Raw genomic sequence first — 26172 nt, forward strand, 5'->3', positions numbered from 1 at the left:
GTAAATTTAAGTAGTATTTTAAGTGGTTTGGGTCGTCCAGTCTTCTAACAAACGTTTCGTAACCTTACAAAATATAAAATACTATTGTTTGGTTTCGAGAATTATTAAGACTTTCAACTTGCCGTTATTCACATAGAGCATTATAAACAGTGAGTTTTTCTGCAAAACTACTAGTTTGAGTTTTCAAAATAAATTTATTGATATATTTGGATCATTTCTGAGAAAACCTAAAGTTGATAGGCGCCATCGTTCCCAAGATATATCAAATAAAAAATATCCAATATGGTGGACTTTTTTTCAAGATGGTTGCTGTCAGCACGCAGATAGTGATTATCTACTAGACTAAACATATCTTAAGTGGTATAACAATTAATTCTACGAAGAGTCTTGCTTTTATCAAAAAGTCAATGATTCCGAATTTAACCGCCGGACTGTGATCAAGACGCACTTTTTTGGTACTGTACTCCATTTGACACATTTCATGGTGTATATTTCATTTAAATACATTAAAACTTATATAGTTTTGAAGCTTATAAACCAGGCTACAACTTTTATTCGAAATAATTTCTTGTCACTTGATTTGTTCAAAAGTTACAAGGCAAAAACTTTGAAAAGAACTAGAAAAAAATCACTTTTTGAAGATTATTTTTTTAAATTACGGCAATACCACTGACATTATCGAAACTTTAAACTGAAGTTTTTTTTGTAGCCCATCTAATGAGGATTAAGACTACGAAAGGATTACTTGTCTACGACTATTGGTTACTGAAATATGGGTCAATAACTGAGAGTCAGCGAAATTGATGTTTGAGGGGCGCTGGGAGGGGGGTCACCGCGAGGAGGGGCGGGGACTTATGGGATTTTGCACTACTAGTAGTGTTTTAACAACTGAATAAAATTAAGCTTTTACAGAATTATTCCCGACGTGAAACGGTTGAGGGTTCAACGTGCTACACCCATGTCACCCCATTACCGGTTGAAGAACTCCACACCTCTAGCAGGTAGGATTATGGAAGGGAGACTGGCAGTCGGGAGATCGACCTAGGCCCTTCAAGGTTATTATTATTATTATTTTACCCAATAAGAGCAGCAAGAACTAAAACAAAACGCCAAATACACTCCAGACAACTTCTCCACCATCATACGTACAAGTTTATACCTTAAAAAAAAAAAAAAAAAAAAAATCGGACATGGATAATTTGCCGAGCAATAATTGTGCATCCCACTGTTATCATATGATGTGTACTAGTTCTTCAAACAGAAATCCTGTCGTCTTGTTTGGGACTCATTGGATGACATAGCATTTGGGGCCAGTCTTCTCGTTGGATAGGGAAGGCATCTATATGGTGGCATTTTTCCAGACATTAGCACAACAATGTGAACTGTTTTTTAATAATTATGTAATGCTAAGTAACCATGTATGTTGTTTCTAAGAAATGAAAGTTGTGTTTGTATAGTTCTAGTAAACAATATAAAAGTCAACGAAAGAACTTTCTTCCTATTCTTGCAATAAAAAAGCAGCTATGTGTAATGAGAAATGAACGCAACAATGTGAGAAGTTTGTAAATAATTGTATGTATTTCTTAGCAACGGAAATGAACATTGGTTTGTATAAAATACTGAGTACGAAGCTAAAGTAGCACTTATGTAGATGACTGGCTATCAGCATGGAGCATTAATAATTCGTTCTGTACGAAAATTTGCACCAACGAATTTATTTCTTTAAAGTGTGAAAGTGTTTCTTATGCAATATTAAGATTATTAGTAAGGTGCCTTTGTTGATCAATTGTAAAATTAATACCTGGCACAGAAGAAATATAAAAATATCACTCCTTTACAATTTGGAACAGAGTGCAAGGTAAGTAAAGTATTAAGTCTAACATTATTGTTGGTTACCATACTTTGTTAATCTAAATTATATACATGTCATTTGCGAGCCAAATTTCAATCATTGGTAAACAATATTTTATTTCTTAGTTGTCTTAAGGACCCTGAGATTGAAAACGATAGCACAGTTTATAGCTTAGAAATTAGACGTATTTAGGACACGATTTACTGTCAATCAATATTCGCATTTTTCACTGTAATGAAATCACTTTTTCCATGACATACATTAATAACGGTGGATTTTTTTTTCTGGTGCGAAAGGTAAGATAATGCATGGTTATTGAAGTGTGATTTAGAATACGTTGGCCTTTTCTGAACCTGACAAGTGCTTACTGGAGTACGAGGAGATAACTTCCCTTCAGTGTTGGCTTGTAATATTGCCCTCCGAAGCCGTTATGGGAGGCTTCAACGAATACGAGAGTCTAGCGTGTTGGATCATATGGTCCGAGGATAGGGCAAGGTTTTATTTGTTCCTTGGTCCACACGAATTTCTCGCTTTTGCTAGGGGCTAGATTTGTTTGAGAGTGAACTTCATGCGGGGGGGAGGGGGGGTTATTTGACCGGAATCTACATCAGGCTGATGGGCATGGAGCCCCGATTACCCTGTTGGAGCCCCACCCAAAAGCTTCAGTGTGACGGTAAGATAGGGTGGGACGGGTGGGTTCTTGCCGTGGGATTGTATGTAGATTTTATAGTAGCAATTACTGGTCAAGTGAACCACCAGGAGGTTCCTGGTGTGTCCACAATGTAATGGTGCGGTAAGAAGGTGGGATGGGTAGGGTTCTCACCGCTAGGCTTAGTTGAAAATTTGCAGTTGCAAATACAGAATTTCCATCGGCCGAATAAACCAACCAGGTTAGGTTAGATTAGGTTCGGTTAGAATATGTCAGATGAAAGAGGTTTCAAGGACCAGCCTGATTTTGTACATGCAGCTGTGGTGAGATGGAGAATTTCCTAAGCAAAAACCAGGAAGCCACTCAGTAAAGGATTCGTCTGTCTATAGGGTGTGTGTGTACCTTACTTATTAGTGGTTAATCTCACTGTAAACTGTAGACCCAGGCTCAATGCAACTGAAAAAGCTTCCTTTTCTTGTTTTCGAAAGTTCCCTGGCTCATTACCAGCACCTTGGAAGTGGGCATTGAGATTGATACTGCATTCAACAATTGAGTTCAATTTCCAAGACTGGACTGGACTTAGGGTGACCATCCGTACTGATTTTCGCAGTACACTCCTTTTTTTGATGGGCTGTCCTGCAGAATGCGAAGCCATTTATAAAATTAAGATATGTCCTTTCTTTCACACATGTCCTGATGTCCTGCGAAATGTCCTGATTTCTACTCCGGTCTCCGAAGTCCAAATTTTTATTTTCTATTTATATTTTCTTTTGTTTTTTCCATGTCAACAGTTTATGCAGTACATGCTTTTCTGTTGTAGTCGGGCTGGAGAGAATGAACATCCGGTTAGAACAATGCGTAGTTACCACGGCAGAGAGCAGGTTGTAGACAGTTGCGAACAAGAGGGTCAGGTGGCGCCGATCTGTCCAGTTGTTGCGGGGTGCGTAGAGTGGAAGTCTCGTTCCTGAAGTGCACGTCTCGTATTTCAACACTGTCGGCTGAAGATACCTCCTAGGAGGAAATATGCATTTAATTCAGAACTGAAATCTAAGAGAGGCAAAAGCGATAGTGATGTTCACTGTGAAAAGTGTTCAGGTGAGTTTTAAATGCAAGCAGTGGAAGGTCTGAAATAACACGACATCTGCAAACGGCAAAACACAAATCTGCCGACGCTGCTGCTGCATCTAGTGCTACTCTTTCTACATTTTTTCGAAACAAGAATTTTGGGTCTAAGGAACAAGAATTGGCAGCAGCAGAGCGTGTTTTGCATTTCATACAGTGCAACATAATTAATCGTTTCGTTCTACAGACTTGTTAAGAAGTGCTTCGAACCACAATATGCTTGTGCAAGAACAAAATGTGAAGCGATCGTGACAAATGTGATAAGCCCCCATGCAATTGCAGAGCTTCAGAAAGAGTTGGATCAGATAAATTATATTACAGTTCACACAGATTCGTCGAACCATAAAGTTACGAAATTGTTTCCATCGTTGGTGCGCTACTTCCTTCTTTTGAGCGGAGTGCACGTTAAAGTTCTGGATTTTCAAGATCAGTGTGGTAAAACGTCCGATATTGTGTCTTCGTATATCCTGAATACATTAAATGAATACAACATTGAAACTAAAGTTGTTGGATTATGTGCTGACAACACCAACTGCAACTCTGGAGGAGCAGCAAGGAAAGGTAAAAAAAATGTTTACAGTATATTGTTCAGGAATGCTTAAACAAATCTATTGTAGGTATAGGTTGTTCTGCACATATAGTGAATAATTGTGTACAAACTGCGATGGACTGTTTATTGATTTGCATAGAAAGTGTGGTGCCCAAAATATACTCATATTTTTACATATATACAGTACGTGAACATGCTTTACGAGAATTTTGTGACTTCGTGGAGATAGAGTTCTCAAAGCTTCTTTCTTATAGCAAAACTAGGTGGCTCTCTTTGTTGCCAGCCGTAGAGCGCATACTTAAACTCTATCCAGCATTGAAATCATACCTTCTATCACAGGACAAGTGTCCCACAATCATTAAAATATTCTTTATCTGTTTGATGAAATTTCAAATGTAAGAGCGTATGCTACTCTTGCAAAACTGAAAGCATGGAACACTGCTCAAATGAGAGTAGATTTAAGATGGGGTGAGATATTCAAATATTTTCAGGAAAATTGTATTTCCTTTTATCAGGTATTTGATATTGAAGACTTCATTTTGTGCCTTCCAGCTACAAATGCACCCACTGAGAGAGTTTTCTCATTAATGAATAACATGTGGACTACTGAGAAATCTCAATTGAAAACTGAAACTGTGAAACACCTAATAATAACTAAATATAATTTCAGTTGTACCTGTAGTGAATTCCATGATATGGTTATGGAAAATACAAAGTTGTTACATGCTATTCACTCGAAGCAAAGGTACAGAACCATTAAGGATGTTAAATATTGGTACATTTGATTATGAAATATTTGTTAATTTGAAGTTATTGGAATTGTTTTAAAGACTTAAAGTGTAAGTGACATGTTCTCAACAAAAGTTTGCTCACAACTGTAGTTTGTTTAATATGTCAAATTTTAAATACATTTAGTTTTCATTTTTGTTTTATGCCACTCATATACATTGGGGATTCATCAAATAAAAGAATAATTATTTTTAAAACTTTTCTCCTTTATGTCTTTCCTTTTTTGAAGAAAGTTTGTCATGGTATGTGTGTGTACTGTTTTTTGCTGGTAAGGATCTGGTCACCCTAACTGGACTGGACAAGAGCTTAGTGATGATGCGTTCACTTAAGAGACGGTGCTTGTAATTATCGATGGTATCTTCATATGCAAAACTTTAGAGAAACTTGCTGGATCATAATTGATGAGTTACATATGCTACGAGGATAGCCTGCTAATAGTATAATCAGTAAAGATATCTTGGATTTGGCGTTGGAATGAACGAATTTCTTTCATAATATTTTCATAAAAGACATGATTGGACTCCAACCATATGTTCATGTTGGTGACTATTTCTCGATTTCATGGACATTTTGGAAAAGTGTTCTAGCCGTGAGAGAAGGTGAGAGAAGTCTCAGAAGTTGTGTAAAAAGTTGACAGCTAGCAGGGTCAGGATCATGTTATGTGTAGCAGAGTGGTACAGTCGTATGGGATCGTTTCTGGAACTTTGTATGTTGTCGTCTTCATGATCTTATCATATTGAGTAAGAGCCCATCGGTCAAGGCTTTGTGGACAGATGTCGTATTCTTGGAGAAAGAGATCTCATTGAGCGAGGAACCGGTGGATTTTTTTTTCTGGTGCGAAAGGTAAGATAATGCATGGTTATTAAGGTGTGATTTAGAATACGTTTACCTTGTCTGCGCCTGACAAGTGCTTACTGGAGTATGACGAGATAACTTCCCTTCAGTGTTGGCTTGTAATGTTGCCCTCCGAAGCCGTTATGGCAGGCCTCAACTAATACGAGAGAGTAGCGTGTTGGATCGTTTGGTCTGTGGGTAGGGCAAGGTTTTATTTGTTCCTTGGTCCACACGAATTTCTCGCTTTTGCTAGGGGCTACATTAGTTTGAGGGTAACCTTCATGCGGGGGGGGGGGGTTATTTGACCGGAATCTACATCAGGCTGATGGGCATGGAGCCCCGATTACCCTGTTGGAGCCCCACCCAAAAGCTTAATGTGACGGTAAGATAGGGTGGGACGGGTGGGTTCTTGCCGTGGGATTGTATGTAGATTTTATAGTAGCAATTACTGGTCAAGTGAACCACCAGGAGGTTCCTGGTGTGTCCACAATGTAATGGTGCGGTCAGAAGGTGGGATGGGTAGGGTTCTCGCCGCTAGGCTTAGTTCAAAATTTACAGAATTTCCATCCGCCGAGTAAACCAACCAGGTTAGGTTAGGTTCGGTTAGAATATGTCAGATGAAAGAGGTTTCAAGAACCAGCCAGATTTTGTCCATGCAGCTGTGATGAGATGGAGAATTTCCTAAGCAAAAACCAGGAAGCCACTCAGTAAAGGATTCGTCTCTCTATAGGGTGTGTGTGTACCTTACTTATTAGTGGTTGATCTCACTGTAAACTGTAGACCCAGACTCAGTGCAACTGAAAAAGCTTCCTTTTCTTGTTTTCGAAAGTTCCCTGGCTCATTACCAGCACCTTGGAAGTGGGCATTGAGATTGATACTGCATTCAACAATTGAGTTCAATTTCCGAGACTGGACTGGACTGGACATGAGTTTAGTGATGATGCGTTCACTTTTTTCGTCAGCTTAAGTGTGCGATGTAATTGTGAATTTGTCAATTTACCTAGTATGATTTACTTCACTTATCAGTCACTCTGCTTGATTCACTCTTGGCTGATCGCGACCAAGATGATGAGCGATGATGTGACGAGTCTTTGAGACGAGAGAGAGTTTACTGTGTTACTTGGTCAATTGACTTGATTACTTTACTATAACTTGGATTAGATTAGGTTACTTACCGGTTTTCTATTCGCGATTAAAATTAACCGATATGCCATCTGGTGGGACTTTCAGGAACTAATCTAAGTATGATATGTTTGTGTTGATGTCGTTTAAAGCATGGGCAATATGCGAAAGAGTAAGATCTACTGTTCAGGTTTTTTGGTGCTCTAAATCATTTTATGGTCAGAACAAATGAAAAGTTTTCATGTATTTCCACCCCGTGGAATCAACAAAATGAAATTTGTAAATAAATCAGGGGAAACGTAATTGATTGACAGAAGATTGGCATGGGGAATAACACTGTAATTCGGCAAGGAAATTATGAAGAATGCATTAGTCTGTTCACTATATCTTTCGAGAGATTGCGATGAAAGTAAAGTTTTAAATTGTACTTTATAAATAAAACTTTTTTTCTTTTTCGAAAAGTAATGAAGTGTCTTACCCAATGCATTTATGTATTATGTGTGTGTGGAATTTGGATACGACATTATACGGAATCCCATACACCCTAATAAATTACAAAATCAACAAGTTGCTTTTTTAATGTTGCTAGAGTAACACATGATATAATTGTAGAGATTAGTGAAAATTCCAGGTAGGAATGTGTTCTATATTTTTTTCAGGGGGGGGCAGAGCAGGCTCTCACTGCCCCCCTGCCCCCCTCTAGCTACGGGCCTGCTTCAAAGCAGTGCTGTATCATCTGCACCTCATGTTTGTAACTGGGATTCTCGGAAATTATTTGAAAATATAGAAATTGAAATTGATCTATACTTAAAAAGCTGGCAGGAGAAAATTGCGAACATATCGTTGCACTTCTTTCTCGATAATATTCACGATTTCATTGACCAGGCTATCCTCACTGAAAAAGGACATGGTACTGAATGAAGCAGCAACATTTAGCATTTCCATTAGTATTGTATTAAAGGTGCCTAATGTGTTTGGATGTTTTTCTTGGATGTCTTGCTATGAACTTTGAATTGCTTAAATTTTTGTTTCCCAAGTCTATCTTTTGGTAATAGTGTGGTAGAGAGAGGGAGTGGATATTTGATTTTTTTTTTACTTTGCGTTGCTTTTCTGCCACTTCTAGCAAATCGCAACAATGAAGGATGACGTGAAATTGATGAAGAGACACTCATAAACAGTGCCGCAACTACAGGGGCAGGGGCATTGTCTCCTACCTCTGACCATGGACAGAAATCCATTCTGGGATGCAAACATTTAAGTAAAATGACAAGACTAAAAACAAAAGTCGTTTTCACGTTCAGAAGACACAACGGCGCTTATGGAGAAACCGCTCAGTGTTGCCAATACAGCGCTAGCTCATGTCGCCGGGAAATGAGCAGATCTCTCACTCAAGTAAGGGGAACCTGGCACATGGGTTAGATTCAAGTTGCAACCCAAACAAACAAATGAGTTATGGCCCACTTGTCTATGAATTTATGTGTACGTTGGAAACTGAAAGGTGATCTTCATTTCAGTATTAATGTCGACAGTAACGTAAACAAAAACAATGTGTATTTGCGACAGCACTAATGTTGCTCACAACAGCAGCATTGGAAATAATTGTCAATTATTAAATTTAAGTAATTGCAATTCTATTATAACAAACTGGATGAAGTTAATATTTTTACTGAAATGGAAATAAAATAACAACTTGAAAACTTGGTGGTGATTAGCCTGAATGCTGCGGTGAGTCAGCTCATGGATGCATGGAAGTAGTATTGCTGGGAACCTTTAGGTGGTTATAAAAAAATAATTTCATTATTTTCTCCACAACTTTGTCGCTGGAAGTTTTTACTTGGAATTACAGAACAAAAAATGGCCAGCGACGACATTTTCTACTGCACGAATATAAAAAATCTCCACATATACTTTATTTGAATATTTTTTAATGCTAATATGCTTTAAAGTATTGATAAATTATGAGCACCACCATCACCTATGACAATTAAAAAACAGTGTCAATTTTTTCATAATGAATGCTTCAATTTTACGTCATGTTTCAACGTTAGGAATAAAAACAATGTAAAAAATTTTGTTTTCACAGAAAATTTGCGTTTTTAATTTATCTAAAAATATGTAAGCAAGTTACCAGTTTTTTGTGTTCACCATCGTATTCTCTACAAAATTTCATGCAACAGCGCGCTCGTATTTTCCCATAAGAAAAGCATTGTCCATAAGAGCCCATTGTGTCTTCTGAACGTGAAAACGACTTTTATAGGAGAATCTAAGAATAGCAGGACAATTGGATACTCATGATGGAATTCGTTTTTACGTGTTCCTTGCATTTTCCTACCAGACGGCCAAGGGCACTTGCAAGGGGCACAGAGGGGCAATTCCCGCCCCCCCCCCCGATTTCAAATTTTATACAAATAAAAAAACATTTCGTAAAATTTTCTTCCTCGCTTCGCTCGCAGTTTCTGCTCTTCTTATATTTCAAGTTCAGAGCCATAGCTATGGGGCGTCAGGAGTCGGCCCTGGGAGCCAAACGATCTATATGAAGAAAAAATGTTAAAGAGAATCCCATGGTGCCCCGTGAAATTATTGCACCCTATTAAAACAATTTCTTTCTACGAAACTTAATATGAAACATTAATGATGACACTGTAATCCAAGAAGTCATTGATCAGTCAAGGGATTCCTATTTGTTTGTCAGGTGTCAAAAAATGTATTTCAACTATAATATAATACAATTCACACAATATTTTGCAAAATGGTTAACGTAACCAGTAGGCAAACGTTGTCTATAGTGATGCAAGAGTCTCCCCTTTGAAGGAAATAGTCCGTAATGGACTAAGGGACCAATGTTTTAATGTTTTAGCAAGTACAAAATAAATGTGTTAGCTACAAATTTTTACACAATTCATCAAAATGTAGGTAATATGTAACCATTATTATTTAATTAATTCTATTTTTCTTGTATAACACAACACAATGGTGTTGTTGGATTCTCGTTAGATTCCTTTTTGCATGGGCGTCCAGAAGGAGGGGCAAGGGGGGGCGTGCCCCCCCTGGAAAATGAAAGTCAACCAAAAATTATATATTTCACACACATAATTTCATTTTAGCCAGAATAATATGTGTTAATTATTGCATGAACACCATAAATTCAAATTTAAGCAATGTTTTTTTAGGGAACAACACTATTTTTGGAGAAAATGTACCTTGTTTGCCCCCCCTTGGAAAAAATACCTTCCTTGCCCCTCCCTGGAAAAAATCCTACGGACGTCCATGCCATTGTGCGTAAATATCTTGCATACTGGAAACTAGAGGAAATCATTATGAAGCATGATTTATAAAGGGCTCCCTTAATCAGTTCTGCAGAGAGTCCCAAAGTTGTTGGTGCATATTAATCATCTATTAACATTATCGACCTGTAAATATCAAGTAGTTACAGTCCCTCTTAGCCTACCTAGGTATTTATGTTAAACTTCATATTCTTTGGCAATCTGGAAAGGTCATTATCGGAATATTGCTATTTGATGTTGCTCGAAGTTCTTTTGTTCGTTGCAGTTTCAAGATACCATCCCTTTTCTGTTACTTATCTCTTTTGGGGGAGGGGGCAAGTGCCTCTGTGTACCCTGTTATATCTGCCAATGCGACACAATAAATTAAAAAATTGCCCCCTCTAGGATTGACTTCGCCCCCCCCCTTACAAATAATTCCTGGCTGCGGGCCTGCTTTGAAGAACCAGTGCGTATACATTAGTTTCGTCTGCGTTTTCCCAAATATTTTTGCCTATGCTTCGTTCTCATCACAGCTTCACCTTCGTTAGAGTTCCTGGAATTCACATCGCATTCGCAATATTTAAAAATATCGCGTAATTTAAACGTTTCCCCTTCATAGCAGCCATGACAACACACTGCTGTTTCGTACTACTGCTGAATGTAAACAAAGAGTTATCCTACTTAGAGCGGCCATATTGGAAGCGACACTAGCGCTCAGGTGGTAATTTTAATCGCAAATAGTTTTGATGCGATGCTTTCAGGGTTAGCAAAATTTGTGTGTTTTTTAAAAGAAACAAAACAAACCATATTTTTTGTTTTAAACATGTTTTAAACAAATAAAACATTTAAGACATAATACCATGAAGACTTATTTTCTAAGAATAATGATCAATAAGGTATCTGTTAATCATTCAAGGATGGAATGTGTTCCTATTATAAAGTAAACGCTTGACTAACTTCTTAAAATACACATCTATGTTAGTCTTAAATCTCGCATGTTGGTTGTTGGAGAAGCTGCAACTAATCCACAGTTGCCAGGCCCCAGTGAGTCCACGTGGTAGATACACTTTCTTTTTAAAATATATTTTGTGTCGATTCGTGAATGGAACTAAATATTGACATAAGGATATTAACAACAAAGTGCACAGTTTGCGGCGTGTTAACTGTTAAGTGAGGAACAAAATGGTTTCATCCATGTAGTATTCAATTTTTAAAAAAATATTTTAAACACCTGTAAAGAAACATAGCCAGGTGTTTTAAACGTAACCCACGGGTATTCATCACGAAATGTTTCTTTGTTAATTCAATATACATTTTCAGCCACTGAACAGATTTCTATGCACAGTAAACACATGGCACGCATTGAATGAAAAGGCATAGTTACAAAACACGCAAATGTGTTTTCAACAATCAAACTGTGTTTTAAACAAGTCTTAAAAACATGTTTAAAACACTGTTTTAATCGTTTTAAACATGTTTGAAAAAAAAACGAACAAGACGATTTGTTTTAAACTTCTAAAAGGAGTTGTTTAGAACACTTTTGTTCTAAACATGTCAACTTATGTTTATACTACAGAAATATTTAGCGTTTCAATAACCAATGTATTTTTTCACGTGTTTTCAACATCAGAAGGCAATGACTTGGTAGATGCATTAGAGTAACTTAGTAGATACATTAAAGTGGCTCGGTATTTACATTACAGAGACATTTCATCGATTTCATCATTTGAAATCCGTACTGCATACCTCTCAATTTAAAAAAATAATTGCCTTAGCATAGAAGGAAATAATGGAAAACCAGGCGTTCGAAGCGCTTAAAAGCTGTCGAGTAGTCATAAATATTAGTCAGGATAAATTTTAAATTCTACATTACATTTGTAAAATTCAATTTTTTGAATCGTGTATTACGGAAAAGCATCCCCCACCCCCAATTTCATATTTCTAATGTTGAGGGAACAAGACAAATTTGTATATTTGTTATTTTTCTTCCCTTTTCTGACACATTTGACTACTTTCTATGATGAGAAAGTGTAATTAGATGATGTTATTGAACACCCATTCCCACATCGGTACTCGCACCTAAGACATTTGGTGACAAGTACGTGGCCATGTCGGTGTGACATTACTTGAAGATATGTAATAAATCAGTTTACAAATCTATTTTTCAAGCATCTTGTTTACACCTGAACATCTATTTAAGGCAGGATCATACACGTATACCTGAGAAGCCTCAAGCTCAGGGACTAACATGTGTGAAATATTGTGTAATTACCATTTATAACTCTACTTCTAAAAGTTGTTCGAAGACAAAAATGGTAATCGGGTCATTTTAGGGGGAATCTGCAATTACCACTTCCATCCTTACCGATTTATTTACTGCTGATCTCCGTGGCGGAGTGGTTATCGCAACACGCCTAGATTCGAATCCAAGCATGGACATGAGTGTTTTCATGAGTCTCCCTTTATCGTCCTCATCTTGGCCGAACGTGGCAGTGACACCTTTCGTTCTGCCCACAGTACAGTAGAGCGGACACTATAAAAATAAATTGTCCTTTGTCATATTATTGCACCAGTAACTGTGATGTTCCAACTGGATTTCCGGTAGGAATGCCCTAGTTTGCGCTGGACTAGCCACCCACTTGCTAGTTTTCGCCTCACACGATAATCGTTACCGCACTTGTCGATAGACTTTTGTTCCCATAAGACATTGCGCAGAGCAAACAATCTGTAAAGATGGTCGAGCAATTTGAAGAATGTTGTTGGAGAATTACTGCTTTGTGCTCTTATTAAAAATTAAAAAGAGAAAAAAAGTATGGACTAGAAAAAAGCTCGAAAAATATGGCAATCAGTGCGTACCGAACAAGTTTTTTGATGAACTCGGGTATGCATATTCCTACATAAGATTCGCAGGATTCATTCACAAAAAAGTCAAACATTTAATACACTTGTAATAATAAGGATTTTCATTTTCAGCTAATCATATTTGTCACGTACACATCTCATCGCTTTGCATAAATACCTCAATATTAATGAACTGAACACGAATGCACTGCACGTCATGTCTTTACTTTTTTCTTTTTATCGAGAAACGGAGAAGCTAACAAAAACAGCTAAAACCTCAGACAAAAGACTCTCCTTCGCAAACTCACAGATTATCTTCACATGGCCAAACTTTGCTCTGATTGGCTGTTTCACAGAATCCAGTTCGAGGAAAGCCAGTAGCAATTAGAACATGTCCTATTCCTCCAAACCAGTCAAGCAGCCAGCCAGGCAGTCATCACATTCGGGCAGGTAGCCAGTTCGGTCCTTTTGTGGCATTCACGCCTTGCAAAGTAACGTTTCAACATTCAAATTTGCACCACTGACTATGTTCACGTTGAAATATAATTAAAATCTAAAGATAAAATAAAACATCTGCTTGTACCTTTCATGTTTCACCAAAATTCACGCATAATTTCCAGAGCCAGTAATTCTTACATAATTCTCGGATATTGTGCAGCAAATTTTACATACTAATTCATTTTTCATGTCAACAAGTAACTTTTGCTAATAGAACAAGTTTAGTATCGCAATAATTTGTGGATAATTTTGAAAATGATCCATACAAATGAAAATTTGCTTAGAATATTAATATTTGGTTATTACATATACCTACAAAAATTTCTTACGGTTATTGTGATTTTTTAACGATTGTATCTAATCAGGACTTATCGGGAATTGTGTACCATTTCATTTTTTGGATCAATATCAGGAATTTACGAGCCTAATTTAATATTTTTAGAATTTATTTCAGAATTTTTAGAACCTATTTTCAGATTTTTAGAACCTATTTTAGAATTATTAGAGCCTATTTTAGGAACCTAAAAGCACACTTTTTAGAACCTAAAATTTTAAGGTCTAGTCATGTGTGACAACCAGGTTCTCGTTTTGCGCATGCGCGAGAAAAACGGTTAGTGATTTCTCACATGTGGGTGGTATACTTTCCCAGACAGACAGCTGTGTCCCCACCTAACGTTTGCTGCTATTTGAGTATTGTTTGAGTTGTGCACATAGGTGTCTTGTTTGACACTGCCACTTTCCAAACTAGTTCTGCCAGCTCCCGTGGAGGAATGGTTATCACATCGCGCTACGTTGCCAGTGGTCCCGGGTTCGAGTACAAGCCTGGACATGGATGTTTGTGAGTGTCCATTCATCAATTTCATCATATCATTACTCATTCCCGTCTTCGCAAATTAGCCAAAAGTGGCACAAAAAGCTAAGTAAATACAGCAACTATTACTGTAGCCACGATTATGAATTCGCGATTTATTATAGTCCACGCGTTTACTTTGTTAACGTCGAAGACTAAAGAAACCCGCCGCTCGTCTACTCCACGTGGAGTCCTTGAGCCAATGGGCGCAGCTGTCATTCTGCTCGTCTGCTGCACGTGGAGTCATTGAGCCAATGGGCGCAGCTGTCATTCTGCTCGTCTGCTGCACGTGGAGTCATTGAGCCAATGGGCGCAGCTGTCATTGACAAAGTTAAATATACTGACAGTATATTTAACTTTGTACATAAGATTTAGCATTGTGTATGGGCAAAGTGGCGAAAAGTGTGGGGGGGCAACTGCCCCCTCGCCCCCCTAATCGCCGCTACTGCTATATTGTCATAACGATTTCTTTTCCTAAAGGATTTCCAACTACATTTGCGAAAGTGGTTATGGGTCTGAAAAACAGAAATAGGGTGGATATCGTGTATGACACCTACTTCTCAAATTTGTCCTATCACACAGTCTTGTTAATCAAAGGTTTTAAAATGCGATTAAAATTAGTAACACTGCCCGCAGTAGAGATTATTGATGCCAGAAGGACATGCCTTCCGCTGGACGCTATGTAGAAACCAGTGGCGCCTCGTGACCTCAAATTTGGCCGGGGCTTATTTTTTAAAGAATTTAAAATATAATGACAATTCACATGAATTACAAAAAATAGGTATTTTTTCTTCTAGACTACAAAACTGGACTAACTTTTTTGAAAGAATTTAAAATTAAATGACAAATTACATGAATTACAAAAAAACGGGTATTTATCTTCTAAACTACAAAACTGGACTTTTTTTTTAAATAATTTAAAATATAATGACAATTCACATGATTACAAAAGAAACAGGTATTGTTGTGAAACATACCTTTCTACGAACGTTGACTCCTGTTCTTCTGCTCAGCAAATTTTGTTATTACTTTTTCGTTGAAGCCCTCTATGTTTGAAATGTATTCTATCTCTATTGTAAGCAAGTGCCAAGGCATTTGGTCTGTCTTGTCCCATTGCATTTCTTAAGCACGTTTTAATACACTTCAATGTGCTGAAACATCGTTCAGATTCAGCTGTTGCCACTGGAGTTATTAAAACTATGTTTGTCATTTTTACTGTTTCTGAAAAGGTACCCTCTAAATAATTTTAAATAAAAAATGAATGCAATCTACTGATAGAGTTTATGTTTTTCAACTCTTCACTACAATAAAGAACACGAAGTTCCCTCTTTAGTTTTCCCTCTTCTATGAAGGGATAATAAATCTGGGAAGATGCCTCTGTTTAAAGATTGTTCTCTTTCATTATGTCCTCGTAGAGCAAGTTCATGTCGACCACAGAATTTTAAACAATCGATAATTCTATTTAATATATGCCTATTTTTCCGGACAAATTCATTGTGTCTTGTAATTGACAGCCTATGTCCTTCATCAATTTGTGTTCAACATCAACCCTGCCAAACTCACTCAAACAGTGAATGAAAGCCACCAAAACACTACAGAACAACACCCGAGATCGAACGCGATGCAACAGAAGTAGCCCCGAATCAGCACTCAAATCCATTGCACTCTCCCCTCCTCTCTCTGCTAGCATGTGACCTTCACTGTAGCGTAAGTGGGTGTAGGCCACGCCTTCCTTTGCGACTTCCCGCGGAAAACGATAATTGACATCAATGCTGCTAGGAGAGCTGTCGTATCCATTGCAACAGACGAATTTACGTGCGTAAAAATCGCCTTTTAAAAGACTGTGTGATAGTTATGCGTTATGGTGATTGATAATTACGTGAATACGTCTGTTTTTCTTTAGGGGCTAAGCCCCAGAAGCCCCAAGGGACGAGACGGCACTGGTAGAAATTTTCCGCTCCGCCTGCCAGGTTCACGAGCTGAGTTATCTTCGCTGAAGTCGTTGGTTTCGTTAAGACTTCTGGAACGCACCCCTTGTACACCTCCGGAGAATAAAAACTGAGTCGGTTTACATGTACATTTTACTAAATGTTATTCTTAAAAATCAAGACCAAGCACAAACAACAACGTTGGACAAGAGCTGAAAAAAATATCAAGTAACAAATGCTGATTTGGTAATATTAAGTTCAATCTTATCGGAGAATGAGCAGGATGATGTGAAGCTTTGTCTGATTCTAACAGGTATCCTATCAAGATTTTTCCTTCTCGATACGAGTTTCCTAATTTCGACTCTAAGCTTATCTATAGTGTCCTTCAAAACAAGGTTGTTAATTGACAGTTCGTTTATCGTGTCACTAATTTTCTCACTCTCTCGCTGGATTCTACAAATTTCTGACCAATTATAGTTGGAATCGTCTGTGAATGCGTGGAGTGGAATGTTTAACGATTCTGAAAGTTCTCGTTCGTATTCACTTTTGAGGTTGTTAATGTCCTTCTGATACTTTGACACTAAGGTTTCAAGTTTATATTCATATTCCTGGTTCTCACTGTCGATGAGGTTTTCTTTGTGACAAAGCACAGTGTCAAGAGTGTAGAACCTTACAGTTCGGTACTCCTCAACCTTTTCAATCTGGGCACGGATATCATTCAGCTCCTTGTTCAGGTGATTGCTTCTTTTTCCTAGCCAGTTCGTTGAATTTTCCAATTTTGCAATCTGAACATGATAATGCCTTTGTACTTGCTTCAGGTGCTCTTGAACAACCTTCTCCACTTCCTTCCTCTTTTCTGCCAAACCGATGATCTCATCCTCCAGATCGACAACTTGATGGTGTGCTGTTTCTTCACTTTTGACCACTTCTTCCTTCAAGAGCTTCGATTGAAAAGCCAGATTGTGGATTGTCGGGATTAACCGGCCATATTCTTTTTTATGGTTCTCCAAGTTTTTCTGGAATATAAAATCACAGTTTGTAACACTCTTGAAGGCAGGCCCGTAGCTAGAGGGGGGGCAGGGGGGGCAACTGCCCCCCCTGAGAGCCTGCTTTGCCCCCCCTGTGAAATATACAGAACACAATCCAACCTGGTATTCTCACTAATCTTTAAAATTATATCCTGTATTACTGTAGCAACTTAACAAACACACTTATTGATTTTGTGATTTAATTAAGTATGTGGGATTCCTAATAATGTCATACTAGGATTGGGGGGGGGGGGATCCCTGCCTGATTCAGACTTCGGGAAATTATTTCGTAATTTTCAGTATCTAGAATAGTTATGACATTTTGAGAAGTCTTATATTAAAGGTGCCTAATGTGTTTGAATGTTTTTCTTGGATGTGTTGCTATGAAGTTTGAACTACTTAATTTTTTGTTTCCCAAGTCTACCATTTGGTAATAGTGATTCATGCAGTAGAGCGGGGGAATGGATATTTAATTTTTGTTACTTAGCGTTGCTTTTCTGCCACTTCTAGCTAATCGCGACAATGAGTGATGACGTGAAATTGATGAAGAGGCACTCACAAACAGTGCCGCAACCACAGGGGGCAGGGGGCATTGTCCCCCCAACCTTGAACGGAAGTCCATTCTAGGGGGGCAAACATTTAAGTAAAAAAAACAAGACTAGCAGAATCTAAGAATAATAGGACAAATGGATATTCAAGATGGAATTAGTTTTTTCTTCCAGACGGGCAAGGTAACTTGCAGGGGGGGGCACAGAGGGTCAATTGCCCCCATTGGTTTCAAATTTTCATAAAATTTTCTTGCTCGCTTCGCTCGCAATATCTGCTATTGTTATAGTCCAAGTTCAGAGCCATAGCTATGGGGCCAAAACAGTCTAAATGAAATAAAAAATGTGTTAAAGAAAGTGCCATGGTGCCCTGTGAAATTATTTGCACCCTAATAAGTCAATATGTTTTCAGTTTGAAAAATTTGGATCTAAAAATGTTCTTGCTCTCATCGATCCCAATATGATTGTTTTCTATAATGCATTCTTCATTTACCCGAGAGAGAAGTAAGATCAAATATGTAGCTACTTCAGACTGTTGCTGATAAATAGTTTTGTTTCAAATGCACGAATAATTCTTTTGAGGAAAAAGAGACAAAATTTGTATTATTTTTACTGTTGACTTGTTATGAGGCGGATAAATTAATTATGTAATGTATTTAATGTATTCTCATAAATAATATACTGTATATATTAAAGAAACTTTGAATGCATACACAATTTAGCGTTAACATGTTGCATACTTATGTATTTTCTTATTTTACTTCGTACCATGTTGCATGAATAAAATATATGTTTTACATGAAAGTGATACATGTCATATGTACAAATAAGATTATGTTCATCATGCATTTTGTGTCTTTCAAAAATACAGTTGTGTGTTTGTTTTCCAGTATTAGCTAATGTGAAATTGAACGTGTTGGAAAAACATTTTCAAATCATTTGTTCCATCACAAATGCTTTAGCACCGACTTCTAACCCCTTCTTGCGCGATTTTTAGTAACATCTTTGATGCTTCTATTATTACTACTACTACCACCACTATATTAAAATTATTATTATTTGCATGCTTGTCCTGGTACTGCCCCCCCCTCCAGACAAAAAATTCTTGGTTGCGCCCACTGGCGTACGCAGGATTTTCTTTCTGGAGGGGCTGGAATTGTATAGGTGGATGCTTTCAGTGACGCAAACTTATAAGGGTCCGTGGAAACATAGCGCACCTAAGAATTTGTCGTGTTATTATTATTATATTTGTTATTGTTATATATTTTCGTATTAAAATCAATAAATAATATTTTTAAAATAGCGAGTATGGTGCGTGGAAGGGAGAATTTGAGATTTTTGAAACTTATAAGAACCCAATGTTTTTCAAAATTTGGCATCCCTGACTGCTTTCTAGTGGGCGGCATACACAATAAGATATATCGTATATTTACAACTTTCCACTCTCAAAAATGTCACCTGAGGATAATTTTATAGGGCTTGAATTTACCACTCTGGTTTTTCCAGAGTTTATGGTGCTTTTACTTGAAAATGTCAATTTTTCAAAAATTATGAGGGGGCTGTAGCGTACGCCAGTGGTTGCGCCTCTCCTCACAAAGAACACTCCTGCCCAAGCTCGAAACTGGGACCCTTGGCTTCGTAGTGCGTTGTGTAACCATCCCACCCTAGAGGTTGGCTGGTGAAAGATGTAGGACAGCTTAGTTAGTATCAAACATGATGCAAACGTGATAGTGTTTCACATTTATTATTTTGGTTAAAAAGCGACAAAATTTGTAGTTGGATTCTCATTAGATTCCTTTGTGCGTAAAAATCTTGCATACTGGAAACTAGAGGGAAACATTATGAAGCACGATTTGTAAAAAGCTCCCTTAATCAGCTCTACAGAGAAACTCAAAGCTGTTGGTACATATTAATCGTCTATTAACATTATCGACCTGTAAATATCAAGTAGATACAGTCCCGACTAGACTTTATCTTTGTATTCTTTGGCAGCCCGGAAAGGTCATTCTCGAAATACTGTTATTTGATGTTGCTCGAACTTTTTTTGTTCGTTGGAGTTTCAAGATATCATCCCTTTCCTGTTACTTATAGCTTTTGGGGGAGAGGGCAAGTGCACCATGCTATATCTGCCAATGCGACACAATATATTAAAAATTTGCCCCCCTCTGTGATTGACTTTGCCCCCCCTACTAAGAATTCCTGGCTACGGGCCTGCTTGAAGGGCCTAGTGTAAAAGGATGGGGGTGTGGGTAACCCCTCACCACGAAATGTAGGTAGCGATTTAATATCGCTATCCCTTGCTCTGCTGGCAGTTTGCCAAATGAGCAGAGCAAGGGATAGCCCCAGTTTGTACACTCAATGGCAAAAGAAAGAGTAGACGAATTGTTCATCATTTTCATTCGGTCTGTTTTCCACAATGTGATGATCATGAATTGAAAAAAAATCAATCAATCAATCATCAAACCCCCACTTTGTGAAAATTGGCACCGTTCATTTCGAATGAGATAAAACAAAAAGCATATCTTTAGAGTCGAAAACACAATAAAGATCAGTTTATTAGTATTTCAACGAAATAATCAAAACACCCCCCCCAAAAAAAAAACGTTTTCTCGAAAAAGTGTGTGTAAAATATAGGAACCAGGTCTTTTCAATTACTTAATTCAAAGAATAAATAGTTTTCAAAATTTCAAAAACTATATTTTTATGTGACAGGCCACACAATGTGAACTTTGCGACTAAAATTTGTTCCTAACTTTCATAGATATTTCTTGGACGACCCGCGTAAAAGTTAATAACAAAATAAAATAATTATGCATTTGAGAATAATAATAGTATAACAATTAAAAAATAGAGAAACACAGTTGTGCTGCATCGCCAATTAATTGGAAAGAATTAATCCAACAGTATAATAATAATATAGTGATAATAAAAATTAAAGTTTGTTATCATTATTAGTTTGTAATAAGATTAGTTGTTTGAAAAGGTGCAAGAAGAAGTAGTTCTTATTGAGGTATACACATACCGTCGATAAAGTTCTAACCACAAGGAACATATATTTCTAATGTTTTCCGATTGTTTTTGTGAACTTAATGTATTTTTGACACATTCTTAAATCCTGAAATTAATGTCAGCAATGCTTGAAGTGGAAAGTGTTAGCTGGAGCTTGGGGGATGTTGGCTCCAGCATTGGGGATAACTAGGTGATGCTCCTATGGTTTAACATGATAATAATGATTCAGTTTGTGTTTGAGTTTTTCTTTTTAAATCCACTTTATGCACAGAAAGGCTAATCGGAACTACGAGATAGATCTACAGTTTAAAGTGGGATCCGAACCACTATGTGCCTCTTCCGGGTATCGAAACCGGGACCCATAGTAATAGTGAGACAGCTGGGAGGATGCTTTGCGTAAATTTTCCTAGCTAGGGGATCGCTTCGAACACCGCGTACGTGTACTACAAGATATGCATACGAGATGAATTACACACCTTTAATATTATACATTCATTAAATGCGTTCACTTGTTCTTCTAGCTTACTCTTCGCATGTTGGATTTTCTTGTGGAAATAGTTTCTCCTGTTTATGTGCTGCTCGTCATATAAAGGCGTTAATAGACTTATCCTAGAATCATAATGAACGCAGCCTGGAGGTCTCCAAATTTGTCTAGTGCTCATAAGTCTCTCCACTGACATTTTGTAAGTCTGAAAAGAAACAGATATAATAAATTATTAATAACAAAATTGCGCAACCTATCGATGTTAATATCTAATCATATTGCACGAAAAACGGCTGATGACAACGGGAAGGTAAGGTTAAATGTAACAAACAGGAGCGTATATTCTAGACTCGCTAGGCTATCTGCGAAGCCTGAAGTCTAGAGAATAAAATACAGGAGAAAAATCGATCACAAATTGTAAATAATATTATTCATATCAGTGAGATGATGATGCTGATTCTGGAGTTGGCAACCTGATTTCTTATGAGTTAGCAACCATATTTCTTATGAGTTGGCAACCTGATTTCTTATGAGTTGGCAACCTGATTTCTTAGGAGTTGGTAAATTTATTTCTATTCATAGCCTAGGACCACGTGACATAGGGAGATAGCCCAGATATTGTTCTCAGTATACGCCACTGGTAACAAATGTATTTGAAATGCGATGAAGATTTATATGGTTACTGGTTTCGATTCTTAAGCCCCTATCACACGGAACTGGATTTCTAGTAGGAATGCCCTAGTTAGCGCTGAACTAACTTTCTAGGTAGCAATCATGGCCGCCTGGCTGACTGTTTGACTGGTTTGGAGGAATAGGACATGTTCTAATTGCTACTTGCTTTCCTCGACTGGATTCTGTAGAACAGCCAATCAGAGCAAAGTTTCGCCATGTAAAGATAATCTGTGAGTGTGCAAAGGAGCGCTTTTGTCTGTGGTTTTCGAGTGTTACTCCAGCAATGTATAACGTATAAAGCATGAAAGGCGCGTTTAGTTACAACATCTATGCTGAGTGCACGGTGTTTACATTTGAAACAACTAAAATATTCTTCCATACGTGTACAGTAAACGTTGTAAAGTATGTATTTAAGCAGCGCCATTGTTTTGTACCTGATAACACTTTATGCGAAACGTTATTCCTCTCGGTTGAACAGTTATCGGGTTTTAAAAATGTGAAGTGACACATTGTTTACATATCACGCGCCGCCATTACAACTTCTCTCGTATGGGAACAAAAGTCTATCGACAAGTACGCTGATAAGTATCGTGTCAGGCGAAAACTAGCAAATTGGTAGCCAGTCCAGCGTCAACTAGGGCATACCTACTGGAAATCCAGTTCTGTGTGATGCGGGCTTTACACTCTGTGGGGTGTAAGGGGTGACCTTTTGAGAAAGCACCCAAATGTGAACACCTCACTTCCACGTAGTACACCCCGCTAACTGTAATTTCGCAAGCCAACGAGGCTCTGGCGTCTGGAACTACGGCCAATATAATCCTCTGTAGGACTGTATGCTGTTCTGTCTTTTGTCCTTGTGTGCTGAGCGTCCCTTTACAGCCTCAGCTTTGAACTGGTAGAGTCCAATTACTTTCGGAACATCTCCAGCAGACTGGGCGAGTCTGTCTAGCGAGCCTAGTGGGTGTGCAGAACCTGAGCAATGGGCTTAGCGATAGGTTCTGGGTTGAGATGACGTCAGCGGCTCGCTTGTTTGATTGGCTGCTTCGAGAGTTGTGGCTCGTTCCGAAGCTTCAGATGCATAACGGCCAAAGATGTTGCGGAAATAATCTCCCTCGAAGAGGCTGGTCTCCGTGTAGTGTGGCGGGGGCAAATAACGTGTGTGCTGGTGCCCATAACATTAAATTCAATCATTTTACACTCTGTCTCGGAAATCTGAGGAGTAAGGCCACGCACAACGGTAGAGGAGGGGAGAAAACGAGTGCACGGAGCAAAACAGTGCGTGCTGCGAATGGTTGGTAGCTACAGTTACGTTTTCCCCTCGATGCACTCACTTCCCCTCTCATGCGTTCATTGGACAAACCCTCTCGTTTCGAGTCCTACTTGCGCAGAGGACTTGTTTTCATTCGCTTGCTCCACGGATATCAGGGACAGAGTGTAGCCAATTTGTTCAGTTTAGATCAAGGCTTAGCAGTTCAGATATGCTGATTCCTTTCAAGTTCTATATTGATAACTCTACAGTTTTACCAGATATGCGTATATGTACGCCCGTAGAACTCTTTTTGTTTAGGAAGATGGAAAGAATGGAACATGATTCGTTGATGTCCCATGTACATTGTTCTCGCACGAAAATTACATTACCATGCAATAGTAGTGTATGTACGCGTGTATAGTGTAGGCCTACAACAATAATTGTACGAAAAGTGTGTTGATTCTAGAGATTATTGCAAAAAATCTGAACATTCTACATATTTCGTCCATTGAGAATGCAAATGTTCTATCTCCAAATTGTAAACAAATGAAGATATTTTGACTGTAGTCTATTTATGATGTAATTGTTTCATCTCTGCAATTGTCTGATGCCTACATACAACCAATATTGATATAGTGAGAGTCTTTTTGGTTCAAGTGCAGAATTTGGAAACAGCCATAAGAGTACAAACTCCAACAGCCAATGAAACCTTACTACAATTTCCTCAACCAAGCGCCATCGTAGTATGAGATAAACCCTTTGCATTCTAACCTCAGTCACTTGTGGGGGAATATGCTTAACAATGGTAGTGGTCTCCGGTTCTTACTTTTGTTGTTAACAGACAAGAATTTTTGAATAATAGTGGATTCAAAGTAGTTGATTGATTTCCAAAAATATGAATTATTTATTTTACTTTGCCACCAAATGACAAATTTGTAATGAAATTGTTTCATCTCCATCTCGTTTCCAGAATGCAGTGTTAAATCTGGGAGATATAACATTGGCACTCTCAAATCAAAACTAGTGTTGCGTGTAATTGTTCTATCTGAAATTTCGATAATGAATTACAGCATATAAATACCTAACCAAACAACAACTTATGGTAACAGTATGGTATAGTGAAAACACATTTCTTCAAATTTACAGGAGAAACTACTTACGGAACTGAGTTTCTGGAGACTTTTGGAAGCTCGTGGAAGTGTTTTCTCCCTTCGTTGAACTTATTCGGCCGGTAAATCATGTATTTTTCGGCATTAATGTATCTCCGATGCACGATAACTCTTGCCACTATTACCGTTGACTACGTGAATCAAATGTTCCGTGCGTTCGATTGTGTAACCCCTGTTAGTGTAGCAACCACGCGGTAGTTTTACAAGATGACGTGTGAGCGGTTTTGTTTTTCCAATTTAATTTTCTGTTTGCCTAACCTAACTGAACCTAACCTAACTTTCCGTGAATGGTTTGTGGATCAATTTTCGCTTAAAAACGTTTTGTGAATAGTTTGTCCGGCATTTTTCGGTTAATAAGTTTGGAAACATTGCATATCAGCTGACGATAGACAACGTGAGTCAAGATTTGCCCGCCATATTGTGTGTAACGAAAGCGAATAAGTAACGAACAATAAATACTTGTAATGTGAAAAATTACGCTTTTTTTTCAGTAAAAAAAGCATAATCCCACGATCAAAAATGTCCCGCTATACATAACAGGTAAGTACAAATGTAAATAATTAGGAAATAAACGAGTGAAATATGTTTTCACTATACCATTCTGTTACCCAACTTATTTTTAGAGAGGCCTTTGCAATGGTACAAACTTTCAGCACAATCGTAACAAGGGTCCAATAAATATATCATGTCAAACTTTAACGGCTCTCCTGAAAAAAAGGAAAAATTGGACATAGAATATTTATATTCTCAATGGACGATTTGCTAATTTCTAAACCTAATTTTAAAGTAGGCTACTACTATTTTAGCAACGATTTGTACATTATGAATATAATTAATCATTCTCTCATATAGGAGAGTAAACACTTAAAAATTCTATTCTAGGACAGTTTCTCGCTAAATCAACTCAGAAGAGAAGAAAATATATCAGTGTATGCGCACAAGGGTAAATTTCTCGTATCGGACAAACGGATTTCTTCAAATTTACAGGAGAAATTACTTACCAAATGCAGTTTCTTTATACTATAACACAATATACAACACGACGAGGTCCTAATAAATTGTTAGTAATGTCCTTAATGGGTTCGTTATTTGGCAGAAGAGCTTTTAATATAATATATTTACATATAAATACCAACCTACCATGACAAGTCACGTAATTAGATAAATTCGGAATCAATACAATCATCACATACCTTACAGAAATTTCATGCTTAACCTTTTGTTGACTTTTTTTCCACAGACATGTGAATGCAAGAGCAGCTTATGAAACAATTGACATTTGTCCTGTCCTATAGAATCTTCCACCATTGACTAAACGCTTTTGGTGTCATTTATATCCAATATTGAAGTTTTAAACGGAGGCCAGGCTACTGCAAAAGTATTTTGAATGTCAACTTTGCTACGAAAATGAGGCAAAATAGTTTTACTCATTTTTTAAAAGAAAATTTAGTCCAAAGGGGCTTTATTGCAACAATTACACCCCTTTCCAGTTGGTATTTGATTATTTAGTATCTCTGTATTTAATTACGACTGTGAGGACTGATCTACTGTAACATTAGATGCAAATTGTGTTTAATTTTTAAATGAAACTTCATAGAGGATCCAGATATTTGTAGATTCAGATAAATGAAATTCAGGTTATGTGCTAAATTATTACTTCCGTGAAGTAGCTTGTCTGTATTGAAACAACACTGCAATCTATGCATTTCGGTGTGTGC

General features: G+C 37.7%; 2 protein-coding genes across 2 annotated transcripts in view; one reads left to right on the forward strand and one right to left on the reverse strand.

Moving 5' to 3' along the window:
* Positions 1–1681: 1681 nt before the first annotated feature.
* spd-2 (centrosome assembly protein spindle defective 2) overlaps positions 1682–26172 on the forward strand; it is a 126937-nt gene continuing 102446 nt past the window's right edge. Inside the window, exon 1 of the mRNA XM_083113022.1 lies at positions 1682–1858. The gene's annotated coding sequence lies outside the window, so the exon portion shown is untranslated. The remainder of the gene's footprint in view (positions 1859–26172) is intronic.
* LOC145980134 (uncharacterized) lies at positions 16444–25402 on the reverse strand. The gene is made up of 3 exons (XM_083113187.1): positions 25394–25402; positions 21357–21569; positions 16444–17314 (listed from the first exon to the last, which is right to left on the reverse strand). The coding sequence occupies exons 2-3, from the start codon at positions 21558–21560 to the stop codon at positions 16523–16525; spliced, it is 996 nt and encodes a 331-aa protein (XP_082969313.1). The 5' UTR covers positions 21561–21569; positions 25394–25402; the 3' UTR covers positions 16444–16522.

Source organism: Lepisma saccharinum, chromosome 27, assembly GCF_977018435.1.
Source record: "Lepisma saccharinum chromosome 27, izLepSacc3.1, whole genome shotgun sequence".
In the NCBI taxonomy this organism is placed as follows: Eukaryota; Metazoa; Arthropoda; class Insecta; order Zygentoma; family Lepismatidae; genus Lepisma; species Lepisma saccharinum.

What these genes read in the sequence shown, in the direction of transcription:
- LOC145980134 (XM_083113187.1), bottom strand. Translation starts at nt 21,560, where the DNA reads ATGTCAGTGGAGAGACTTATGAGCACTAGACAAATTTGGAGACCTCCA. An exon ending in ATGAATGTATAATATTAAAG is followed by an intron (nt 17,315 to 21,356) that starts GTGTGTAATTCA and finishes TTTATATTCCAG; the next exon opens with AAAAACTTGGAGAACCATAA.